The sequence below is a fragment of the Thrips palmi genome, unplaced genomic scaffold (assembly GCF_012932325.1).
Source record: "Thrips palmi isolate BJ-2018 unplaced genomic scaffold, TpBJ-2018v1 HiC_scaffold_10, whole genome shotgun sequence".
Taxonomy (NCBI): Eukaryota; Metazoa; Arthropoda; class Insecta; order Thysanoptera; family Thripidae; genus Thrips; species Thrips palmi.
Genome location: NW_023144621.1, coordinates 21,966,502 through 21,977,084, shown reverse-complemented (window position 1 = coordinate 21,977,084; position 10,583 = coordinate 21,966,502). Strand labels below are relative to the sequence as shown.

At 38.5% G+C, this 10,583-nt stretch overlaps 3 protein-coding genes across 6 annotated transcripts; 1 reads left to right on the top strand and 2 right to left on the bottom strand.

Annotated features, from left to right (window-relative positions):
* Positions 1-83: 83 nt before the first annotated feature.
* LOC117654421 (H/ACA ribonucleoprotein complex non-core subunit NAF1) lies at positions 84-3,339 on the bottom strand. Its single transcript, XM_034401041.1, has 6 exons — positions 3,065-3,339; positions 2,139-2,847; positions 1,844-2,037; positions 1,489-1,732; positions 1,285-1,381; positions 84-1,187 (listed from the first exon to the last, which is right to left on the bottom strand). Exons 2-6 carry the CDS (start codon positions 2,789-2,791, stop codon positions 222-224), a joined length of 2,154 nt encoding a protein of 717 aa, XP_034256932.1. The 5' UTR covers positions 2,792-2,847; positions 3,065-3,339; the 3' UTR covers positions 84-221.
* Positions 3,340-3,406: 67 nt separating this feature from the next.
* On the top strand, positions 3,407-9,294 carry LOC117654419 (ADAM 17-like protease). Of its 4 annotated transcripts, none has more exons than XM_034401035.1 (14): positions 3,407-3,598; positions 3,850-3,988; positions 4,090-4,190; positions 4,289-4,410; positions 4,504-4,645; positions 4,749-4,942; positions 5,020-5,214; positions 5,437-5,587; positions 6,580-6,815; positions 6,894-7,102; positions 7,180-7,418; positions 8,008-8,043; positions 8,191-8,306; positions 8,390-9,294. In XM_034401035.1, exons 1-14 carry the CDS (start codon positions 3,535-3,537, stop codon positions 8,702-8,704), a joined length of 2,259 nt encoding a protein of 752 aa, XP_034256926.1. In that variant the 5' UTR covers positions 3,407-3,534; the 3' UTR covers positions 8,705-9,294. The 4 variants fall into 4 exon arrangements, with proteins under 4 accessions (XP_034256926.1, XP_034256930.1, XP_034256928.1 ...); XM_034401036.1 differs by lacking the exon at positions 5,437-5,587 and adding an exon at positions 5,964-6,102 and having other exon boundaries at positions 3,408-3,598; XM_034401039.1 differs by lacking the exons at positions 5,437-5,587; positions 8,008-8,043 and adding an exon at positions 5,964-6,102.
* Positions 9,295-9,408: 114 nt separating this feature from the next.
* On the bottom strand, positions 9,409-10,360 carry LOC117654420 (protein-lysine methyltransferase METTL21D-like). Its single transcript, XM_034401040.1, has 3 exons — positions 10,004-10,360; positions 9,736-9,925; positions 9,409-9,658 (listed from the first exon to the last, which is right to left on the bottom strand). The coding sequence occupies exons 1-3, from the start codon at positions 10,255-10,257 to the stop codon at positions 9,431-9,433; spliced, it is 672 nt and encodes a 223-aa protein (XP_034256931.1). The 5' UTR covers positions 10,258-10,360; the 3' UTR covers positions 9,409-9,430.
* Positions 10,361-10,583: the final 223 nt, after the last annotated feature.

The following is a 10,583-nucleotide window of genomic DNA, read 5'->3' as shown; positions in this document are numbered from 1 at the left end:
CAAGAAGAAACAAATGTTAAAATCCTACTGAAGTCTTTCTGGAGGCTTTGTGACTATGGTAAATGCCCAAAGAATATGCCAACTCATTTTACACTAACTACTCATATATTCCAATAATTCTACAGGCCAGAACATAAACAATTATTTTCTTATTTGTAGAAATAAAAAAAAAAGTAGAACGAAGAAAAACAGAACAACTTAACAACACCCACGGGTTTTACCTAGTAAAACTGATTATCATATGTGGGAGCAGGAGGTCTAGAACCAAATTGGGGTGACGGTCCGGTAGGTCTTGAACCAAACTGAGGTGGCGGCCTGGTAGGTCTTGAACCAAACTGAGGTGGCGGACCGGTAGGTCTTGAACCAAACTGAGGTGGCGGACCGGTAGGTCTTGAACCAAACTGAGGTGGTGGACCGGAGGGTCTTGAAGCGAACTGGGTCCAGGGGCCGGTAAGGCCGGGGGGAGGCGTTGCGCTGAATTGATGCGGAGTGCTGGGAGGCCTTCCACCAAATGGAGGAGGTGGACGCCGGGCGAAAGGTCTTCCACCGAATGGGGGACGAAGGCCCAGAGACCCACCGAATTGGGATTGCGGTCCGGGGGGTCTCATACCATACGTGGCTGACGCTACTGTCATAGGACTATCAACACCCCTATTGTATGCATCAACCAACTTCGCTATTTCTGATTGGAATGCCTGGTATCTCTGGTCAGGCGTATTGTGTGGGGGGTAGGCCTCTTGTCCATGTGAATAGTCATTTCCATTTGAATATTCTAGTCCTTGTGAATAGTCATTTCCTGGTGCATAGTCGTTTCCTGATGCAGATGCATAATGGTTTTCTTGGGTATAATCATTTTCATGTTGGTATGAAGAATATTCTGATGAGGGACTATAGCTGCTGTTGTTAGAAGGTGGAGGGTTGCCAAACATTCCTGGAGCAGATTCTTGACCAAATTTGGTGTTGCTGTGGTTTCTATAATTGTTCTTTGGGACATTAAACCGAGCACCCGACCAGCCCCACGGATTTCTTGGACGATAGTTTTCGCGCGTTTGGCCTCTTGGGCAGCCTTGAAAACCACGGGCGTTAGGCTGAAACTTGCCATCTGACTCCATCTGATTAGGTCTGGAAACCTTGCGTTTTGGTTCATCCCAACTATTTGGTATATGTTCTGTTCTGCTGTTTGAGTCCTGAGGTAAAAGTTTTATTTTAGTCCCAAGCACAGCAGCACAGCAAGAATTTACTTGGTATTAATAATGAAACAAAGTAAAATAATTAGTTCCTTACCCTCCTACGTTTTGCCTCCTCCTCATCATCTGAGAAGTCCAATTCACTTCCTGGAACTTCTTTATCTTTTTTCCATGATGCATCGCTGCCTTTCATCCTTGTATTTAAGAAAAGTTAAGAAATAAAAACATTAAAATATTGTCACTCCTTAAAAATTAAATTTGTGGGTTTTTTAGAGTTAACTAAAACACTTTAAAAACTTACATCATTAGATGCTTCACAAACACAAACTGGCTGTGTTCTGTTCGAGGAGCACTATACACAAGCATCTCTGGCTGAATGTTTTGATCTTCAATATGCTCTTTGGAATTGAATCGAACACAATACAAGGGTTCTGTCACTGGCCCCATCACATCAAAAATGCGGCCAAGAGGTCGTGCTCCTCTGTCCAAAAATAGCACACTGTCTATATCCAAGGGAGGTTGGTCCTTGTAGCACTCAACAACAACTGAAATGAAACGCAAACCAGACACTTACCAAAATTGAACTAAAACTGCATTCAAAAGCACTACATAGTAAACACAATAATTATGATAGTAAAACAAGTACAGGGCCTTACCTAAAGTATCTACAGCATGAAGCACTTTTCCTATCTCAACAACTTGATCATTTCTCACACTAATGTGCAAATCTTGTATTGGCGGGAGGTCTTCAATATCAAGTTCACCGCGCACCTTAACTGGCTTGGGATCTGAACTTTTAGAATCACAAGTTGATTTATTTCCTGAGATACTTCCGTCTAAGTTGTCTTCACTGGGGGGAGATGGGAGAGAAATACATCAATTATAAACATCTGCTTTGGATAACTTTATCCATCATCAGAATAAAAATAAATGAGTCAAATACACCCTTACCAATCAGAAGAGCTGCTATCTGAGGAAGTCTCACTGTCGCTGGAGGAGCTGCTGTCAGAATCATCAGTGTCAGAATACGGAACAACAGTTCCTCTGTGTGAGCCTTGAAATGTTTGTTCCGAGCCATGTGGTAGCTCGACAACATCATCTTCATCATCACTTATTTTTACTTCCACAGGAAAGTCACCAGGAGAGTTAGTAATCACACTAGAAGACTCAGTAGCCTTATTGGGTGTGCTACTTGAAATTTCAGAGAGACTTTGCTTCCTAAGGCTTTCTTTCCTGGGAGAACTAAACACATTATTTATCTGATTTTCGGTAGCCTCTATTTCCATGGAAACTTCGGATCCTGTGTTGTTTTCACATTCTGAGCGGTTGATCACTATTCTCGATGAGATGTGTTCCTCAATTTCAACATTGCAAGAAGGAGTTAAGTTGGCTGATACTACTTCCTCTGACTTTTCAGTTGATTGCGTTTCTTCCCCAACAACGGAGGTAGTTGGAATGTCTGTGGAATTTCCAACGGCAACTGAGTCTTCATCACCAACTTCATCTGCGTGAGATGGCGATTTGTTGCCATTCTTTTCCACTTCACTGTCACTTTTGGCCAGATCCATGGTCATGGGCACTTCTTCACTTTGCTTTTCTTCCATGTTTATTATGTTGAATCTCTCTGATACTTTGTTAATTCAGAGATGACTCTGAAATTCTGTTAAAAAAGGAAAAGAATTAACATGTTTGAAACTTGAAAATCAAAATTACAACCTAAAATCGGCAAAACATTTTGAACTCTAAGGATAGTCAAAATACAGTGGCAAGAACATGTGGGGCTTCTGCACTGAAGTGATTTTACAACATAAGAATATTATTTCTCACGCAAAAAGAAGCAACATATCGTAAAGCAGGAGAAAATTAATACTACATACATGTCAAAGATGAAATTTCAAACAAATAACATCTGGACCACCAAAAAAACAGAATGCTTCAAAAACTGATCCACATGAATTTGAGGGTTATGTTTGCAGCAAAACAAACAAACGACATCATGTAGGAGGTGGGGTCTGTTCTATTAGGATGGATCTCGATCACTCGATGAAAGAGCACGCAGGGTTATTATTTCATCTAGACAACTAAGGCAATATGAAAAAATATTTCTGCATTGTGGACAGTACACCAACATTTGTATACGAGTAAAGTCAAAAAATAATTTAAAATGACCACACCCTACCCCTTCCACCTAACCTCAACTTCTTGTTTTCTTCTTCATTTTCTTTTGTCTGCTTTGTCAAGTGTCTTCTGCTCTCTCCTCACGCTCTGTCAATTCCAATTTGATTTCATTAATCCTAACTGTTCTAGTTGCTGATGAGCACTTCTTTGGTTTCTAGTGCTTTCGAAAATGAAAGTGCCACTAGTTTTCCACTTGAGTGTTCATTTGGTGTTATTCTGTTGGATTGTGAATGGTTTGTAGTAGTTCCATAGCATCTTTCATATTTGAACACATGCACTTTGTTATGGTTTATGAACATTTTAATTTAAACATTATCACGACTACGATGATTGTTTTAAGCTTTGGCTTTTGACATTAACACTACTTGGTCCTAAGATAAATAACCTCTTAAATGTTTTTTTGTTTTTTCATCTATCTGGTGACTAATACATACTATAATTTGTGGGAGTGGCCCGTTGTTGAATAAGCAATTTCGTTTTCCAGGCTCTATTCATAAGAATTTGAAGCACTTTGATACTCTTCATGTGTCCCACTTTAGTCATACTATTGTGAAACGTGGGGTTAGTTCTAGCTCTCATCCATTCAATCACATCAAGGAAATCAATTTTCGAACTCTTGGAAAGTGAGTAATCTCTTTCTGAAGAATATGGCTGAAGGATAAAAAAAGTGGTAAATTTCATTTTGCATTATGTTTTGCACATTTCTTATCTTTTTCAATTTTAGAGATTTCCGCTTGATATTATCTCCACGAAAAGGAGTTCTTCATTCAAGGTTTGAGGCTGCTACTATTGATGGGGATGGCAAGGAGAAACCTGTCAGCATTAGTAAGTTATCCCAAAGTTATCTTTACTTGTCTGTTCACTATAAATGTTTCTTCCTTTACACATAATGATCAATTTGTTCCTACCCATTATTAAAATAGATCATGAAGACTTTTATGAAGGCAGATTGTTTGGTGAAACAAATTCTCATGTCAGTGCTCACCTGGAGGATGGAATCATGACAGCATCCATACATGTTGGAGATGAAACATATCATATTGAGGTAAGTTTTGGTTTATTTATTTAGGTGTATGCTTGTCCTTTTGTTTTTCTTCAAAACTGGGTCAGTTAATAAAATGTCTTTGTTTGTATGTAGCCGTCTTGGCGGCATTTGCCGCACTTGGGTAATGAGTCAATGATTGCCTATCGAGCCTCAGATATTCGTTATAGTTGGCATAAACCTCAGGAGGGCCCTGAAAAACTTAAACCAACTTGTGGCTATGTCAAAGAAGGACCAGGTAAAAATCAATGTTTTCTTTTTAAATCTTAAATTTAAATAAGGACCAAAAATTTGTGGCTGCAACTAAAAATGCTCTTTTACTTTTTGTTGTCTCGATGTAGGTTGGGATGAGCCAGATGCAACTGATAATAATGATGACACAATGATGGAGGAAGGGAAAGCTCGGTGGAAACGACAAGCTGAAGCTTATGAATTGTCCCCTTCTAAAACACGCTGCCCTCTCCTACTTGTAGCAGATTACCGTTTCTTTACAGAAATGGGGGCTGGAAACACAAAAACTACCATAAATTATTTGGTAATATTTTGGAATTTCATTAAGATTGTACTAGTTATTTAATTTCTGTTTTTGAATCCATGTCTTTTATTTTTTAGATCAGTCTCATAGACCGAGTGCATAAGATATACAATGACACTCTTTGGCAAGATAGAACAGAACAAGATGGTTTCAAAGGCATGGGCTTTGTCATAAAGAAGATAGTTGTTCACAGTGAACCCACCAGGGTTAGAGGCGGTGAAGCCCACTATAACATGGTTCGGGAGAAATGGGATGTGCGGAATCTCCTAGAGGTGAGTCCATACATTCTACTGTGTTTGATTTTTTAAAACTTTGATTTTCTGCGGATGTAAAATTAAGGGGACTATGAGGTTTTGGCCTACCCATTTGTTGTCCAAAATTATTTAAAAAGTTCTGAATTTTATAAAAACCTTTTTTTTTAAAGAGGGGCAATGTTAAGCTTTACATCATTTACTAAATAGAGACATTTCTTTTGCAATTTTTACCATACCTAGCAATTTTCAACTGATGTGAAGGATGCAGGATTATTTTGTCTGACGCATCTTTTCACCCATCAAACATTCCGGTCATCCGGCTCCACTATCCTTGGCTTGGCATACATCGCCTCCCCACGTCCGTATGGTTTAGGTGGCGTCTGCTCTCACGGTTGTTATTCAATTATATTTTAATATCTTATTTTGTTTGATCTAACAAAATGAATGTATGGGTGGTGATGAATCTAACATGTTTTAATTCATTTGGTGGTTAATGTGGCATGTTTGGTGATAAGGTATTCTGTCTGTAAAATTTAATCTCCTAACAACTGAAGAACAAAGCACTTAAGGATATTTAGTTAGTTTGGTTTGGAGTGCTTTTTTCACCATCTTGCAGTCTCTTATTTCTCTATTTACTCTGTTTGACTCTATTTTGGCCTGGGGTTGGCTTAGGAGATAGATTTGAGTCGTTTGTCCTCCTCTTTAGCTCTGAACCAAGTTAAACAGTATTTGGAAAGTTGGAAAGGTTTCTGTACTTTGTTTGGCAGGTATTCAGTCGAGAATATAGTCACAAGGACTTCTGCTTGGCTCATCTCTTCACAGACTTGAAGTTTGAGGGTGGAATTTTGGGTCTAGCATATGTTGGGTCACCGAGACGCAACTCTGTTGGTGGTATCTGCACCCCAGGTTCGGAGTGCAACTTTCAAAACTTTTCAACTCTTGCTGCCGTTTTGTTAGCTGTGGTTTTTGTTGTATTATTTCTATTTTTTTCTTCTCAAAGTACATTTGCTGCTTGTTGTTTTCAAGATCTGCACTGGCTCTTAAAGGATGTAGAATTTGATCATAAGACAAATTCACTTTTTAGTTGTGTTGTATTTAGGATATGCATTTTGTCTTCAGCTGTAGCTCCTGGAACCTTTACCTTTGGTCATGGTGCATGGTAGTACGTGGTGGGAGCCTTTGTACAGTTTCTACTGCTTTCTGTGTTTATGTCAAGGAAGAATCCAGTTTATCTGCTTTTTTTATGGTTTAATTTTTGTTTTTCTCTGTATTTGTTGATAGACTTCAAGCTATTTCTACTTTGAAAATTATTGTATTTGTTTTGACCACTTCATTCTTTAATCAGAATTGCTCCAATTTATGCTCATCTTTTCATTCATGCAGAGTATTTCAAGAATGGCTACACTTTGTACCTGAACTCTGGTTTGAGCTCATCTCGTAACCACTATGGACAGAGGGTCATCACTAGAGAGGCAGATCTTGTCACAGCTCATGAATTTGGTCATAATTGGGGATCAGAACATGATCCTGACACTCCAGATTGTAGTCCAGCAGCTAGCCAAGGGGGCTCATATTTGATGTACACCTACAGTGTTAGTGGCTATGATGTCAATAATAAGGTAAGTATTGCATTACCACTATTCATTTTATGCCATTTTCTGGTGGAACAGTAACATAAGAATTTGTACCCTTTCCAGTGCTTTTCACCCTGCTCGTTGAAGTCTATTCGAAAAGTTCTCCAGGCCAAATCTGGCCGTTGTTTCTCAGAGCCTGAAGAATCATTCTGCGGGAATCTGCGAGTAGAAGGAGATGAAGAATGTGATGCTGGGCTTCTCGGTACTGAAGATAATGACAACTGCTGTGATAAAAACTGCAGACTTCGTAAAAGTCAAGGCGCTGTTTGCAGGTTTGTATACACTCTGCTCACCATTTGTAGCAATGCTCATGTCTTGCCATCATTTAATTTATACCCTTGATCAACAGTGACAAAAACTCACCATGCTGCCACAACTGCAAGTTTATGAACACAGGCCTGAAGTGCAGAGATGCACAGTATGCAACTTGTGAACAAGAATCACGGTGCACTGGGAATTCCGCAGATTGCCCTAGAAGTCCTCCCATGCCGGATGGTACTAACTGCCTTGAGAGAGGACAGTGCCGCGCTGGAAAATGCATTCCGTATTGTGAGACTCAAGGCCTGCAGAGTTGCATGTGTGATATCAGTAAGTTGAAATGTAACATATTCATTACACACCTAATAGCATCTGATGAATTTTATTTACTGTAGCAAAGTTAGTACTCCGGCTCAAACTTGCTTCTGTTTGCTCTGTCTGTAGGAATAGATTTGGAGTAGCTTACACTTACATAGGGACAAGAGTGCTCGTTTTTTTGTGTGTTTTTTTAAACTGTCCTAGAACAATTATATAAAAAATGTATCCCCGAACTTCAGTTTTTACCCCAGAGTTAAGATTTTCTGTTAGAACAATTTTGGGACATGCTAGTCCTTGTATCTTTTAAACAGTTCAAAACTATGATGTTTTAAAATTATGTATGAAGCAATTTTGTGCTTGTTTGCAAACTAGAGTTTTGGTTTTCTTTAGTCTCTTGCTTCCATCTAGTGACTTTCATTTCCAATACTAAAGTTAGTTGACCCCTCATAAAAAGTAAACATTTTTGTTCCTCGTTTTATTTTAATTTTGCTTTTTCCATGTGGAGGGGAGTGAAAACAAGATGTGGTCACACCTTTGCCACTTAAATTTATTGTGATTACCTCGTTTCTTTCCTTTGCTTATTTAATGTTCAAATTTCCAGGGAAAGGCGTCAGCAAAAAAATTCAAAAAGAAGATCGTAAGCATGCTTTATATTTTAGTTTGATTTTGCTTGAAATTTTTTTTTTTTTAGTCTGTGTCGATGTTTTGACAGTATGTTTGATTTACACTTGCAAATTAAGTTCATGTCATCTCTAATGTTCACTCTTCTTTTCACATTTTCTAGTTGCTAATGCCTGCAAGCGATGCTGCAGACAAAATTTGAATGATACCTGCTTTCCAGTGGAACCGCAAGATACTTTACCCGATGGCACACCTTGCATTCAAGGATTTTGTAACAAGGTGATTCTATTTACCAAAGACAATTTTTAATCAACCTCCAAAGAATTATTCTAATACTGAGTTTTAATATCTTTTTCTGGTAGGGAGTCTGCGAAAAAACAGTGCAAGATGTGGTGGAACGCTTTTGGGACATTATTGAAGACATAAATATAAACAAACTGTTGCGAGTTCTAAGAGATAATATTGTTGGTGCAGTAGTTTTGGTATCAGCAGCTATATGGATACCTGCTAGTTTCATTGTAAGTTATGTTGATAGAAGGAGAAGGAGAGATGAGCAGAAATATCAAGAGTGGAGGTGTACTGACAGTCTGGTGCACCCATCTGAACCAAGAAGAATTATTAACCTGCAGGTACCTTCTCGGCAACGGCTCGTACAACAGCATTCAATGTCTCAGTAAAAACAAAGAAGGTGTACTTATGTGCACATAATTGTTGGATCCAGTTTTAAGGTGCATTTATACTTTATTACTTTGGTTTTTAAATAATTTTTTGAGCTCCTTTAACTTGCTCAGAAGGTATGGTTAATTTTTTTTCATTGATTTATTTCCCCCCATAGATTTACTCTGCATTATCCTTTAATTTCCCTCATGTGATGAGGAGGTACTTAAAATATTGTGTTGCTGTGAGAGTTAAGACTTAGAGATGGTTTCGGCTAAACCCTCTTTAATTGTGCTTTGAAGTTACTGTCATGACATTGTCAACCCATTGTTTAGCATAATTGTCACATGTGCATTTTATCCATAACACATAAAATTTTATTAGTAATTTGTTTTCTTGTAGACCAACTAGTCACTTTCGTAAAGATGTTACCCAATTAATCAAAGAACAAACATTATTGTAATGCAAGATGCTCTTTCCGAGACTTAGATGTGTAAACCATTTGGGCTGTGATTATTAATTTTAATTCATTTCAATGAAAAACAATTTAAAAACAAAACTTTCTGCATTAACAGTAGTGACAACTTCTGATTAAAATTTTTAAAAAATCGCTTACAGTGTATTAATACGTTTGCTTAAAATTTAAATCCCCCTCTCCACTTCAGAAATCAAAACAGGTCTCATTATTGTTTTCATTTACAAGTAGAGAAATAAGGAAAAATGATGAATGAGGGAAAAATAGTACATTAATTTATTAAACGTGATCCTCTAAGAAGCAAAATATCTGGACTTCTAAAAAGGGGATGCTGCTCTTCCAAAGGCACTGCAATAAACCTAAAGTACTTGCTCAGTTCAGCTGTAAATTCTTTCCATATCTTTCTTTGTTTATCACTATCCCTCTCTTCTTGGCAAATGATGATTTCAGTGTCTGTATTCGACACTTCTTTCATTGTTTGAACCAAAGGTAGAATGGACTGGAACACGAAGATGAAATTAGTACATATATATGTATAAAACATTGCATATTTCAATTTCCTTTGAGTCACCATACCTCAGAGTAGTAGACACAATCAGCCAAAAGCAAAAGAGATGGGGGTTTAATTTCAGTCTTTGCATCGCCCCACGACAGTTCACAGGCTTCCACTCTACCCCCGGATTTGCACCAAACATCTTTATTTATACATATGTTACGTTCGAGTAACGGTAAAACAGACGGCAAATCAGTCATAGTTACATCAGCTCTAAAAGTACAAAAATAAGACAAGTCAAATAAGTAGAGGTTATGTGAAAGCTGACTACGTGTTGATGCATACCCTTACCCAAAGCATGCGGCTAAAATTCCCACGCAGCCTACGCCAGCTCCAAGCTCAACAATTTTAAGGTTTTTAAGGAATGTGGGATTGGCTTCAGCTCTTTTTTCCAAATATCGGGCCAAGACCAAAGACGCATCCCAGATAACACAACTAACATCGCCGATTTCTTTCTGATAAAACTTTAAAGTAGTGTCCAGGGATTCAACCTCGAATTCCCTAGCAAACAAACAGCTGTCATCCGAATCTGACACTGCTGTCATGACTATTCTGCAAAGTAAGGGGTTAAAGTGTATTTTGTTGTGCTTCAAAAGCAAGAGGTCTTCTGTCGCCGGTGTCTTCTGCTTCGTGGCTTTATTGGCAGTTGGCGTGTCTCCACAGAGTATTGGCAGAAAGAAGTGGAGGGGGCGGGGGGCGGGCCTTCCCTCTTTTCTTTATTTCTAAAATTGTAAATCGTGCTCGGGCCAGAGTCTTCCTACGAGTAAATTTGTCATTAACGTCGGAGCTGGGGAAACTGTACACCTGGAGGCAACCCAACTTACTCCCTAGGTATAAAGTTGAGTCATGAGAGAAGGCCCTACTTCATGGT

Coding starts and splice junctions, on each gene's coding strand:
- LOC117654419 (XM_034401035.1), top strand. CDS start 3,535: ATGAAAGTGCCACTAGTTTTCCACTTGAGTGTTCATTTGGTGTTATTC. Junction 5,215..5,436: donor ATGTGCGGAATCTCCTAGAG/GTGAGTCCATAC, acceptor TACCATACCTAG/CAATTTTCAACTGATGTGAA. Junction 6,816..6,893: donor GCTATGATGTCAATAATAAG/GTAAGTATTGCA, acceptor TACCCTTTCCAG/TGCTTTTCACCCTGCTCGTT.
- LOC117654420 (XM_034401040.1), bottom strand. CDS start 10,257: ATGACAGCAGTGTCAGATTCGGATGACAGCTGTTTGTTTGCTAGGGAA. Junction 9,926..10,003: donor ATTTTAGCCGCATGCTTTGG/GTAAGGGTATGC, acceptor TTGTACTTTTAG/AGCTGATGTAACTATGACTG. Junction 9,659..9,735: donor ATTGTGTCTACTACTCTGAG/GTATGGTGACTC, acceptor TTCGTGTTCCAG/TCCATTCTACCTTTGGTTCA.
- LOC117654421 (XM_034401041.1), bottom strand. CDS start 2,791: ATGGAAGAAAAGCAAAGTGAAGAAGTGCCCATGACCATGGATCTGGCC. Junction 2,038..2,138: donor GATAGCAGCTCTTCTGATTG/GTAAGGGTGTAT, acceptor ATCTCCCCCCAG/TGAAGACAACTTAGACGGAA. Junction 1,188..1,284: donor AGGAGGCAAAACGTAGGAGG/GTAAGGAACTAA, acceptor CTTTTACCTCAG/GACTCAAACAGCAGAACAGA.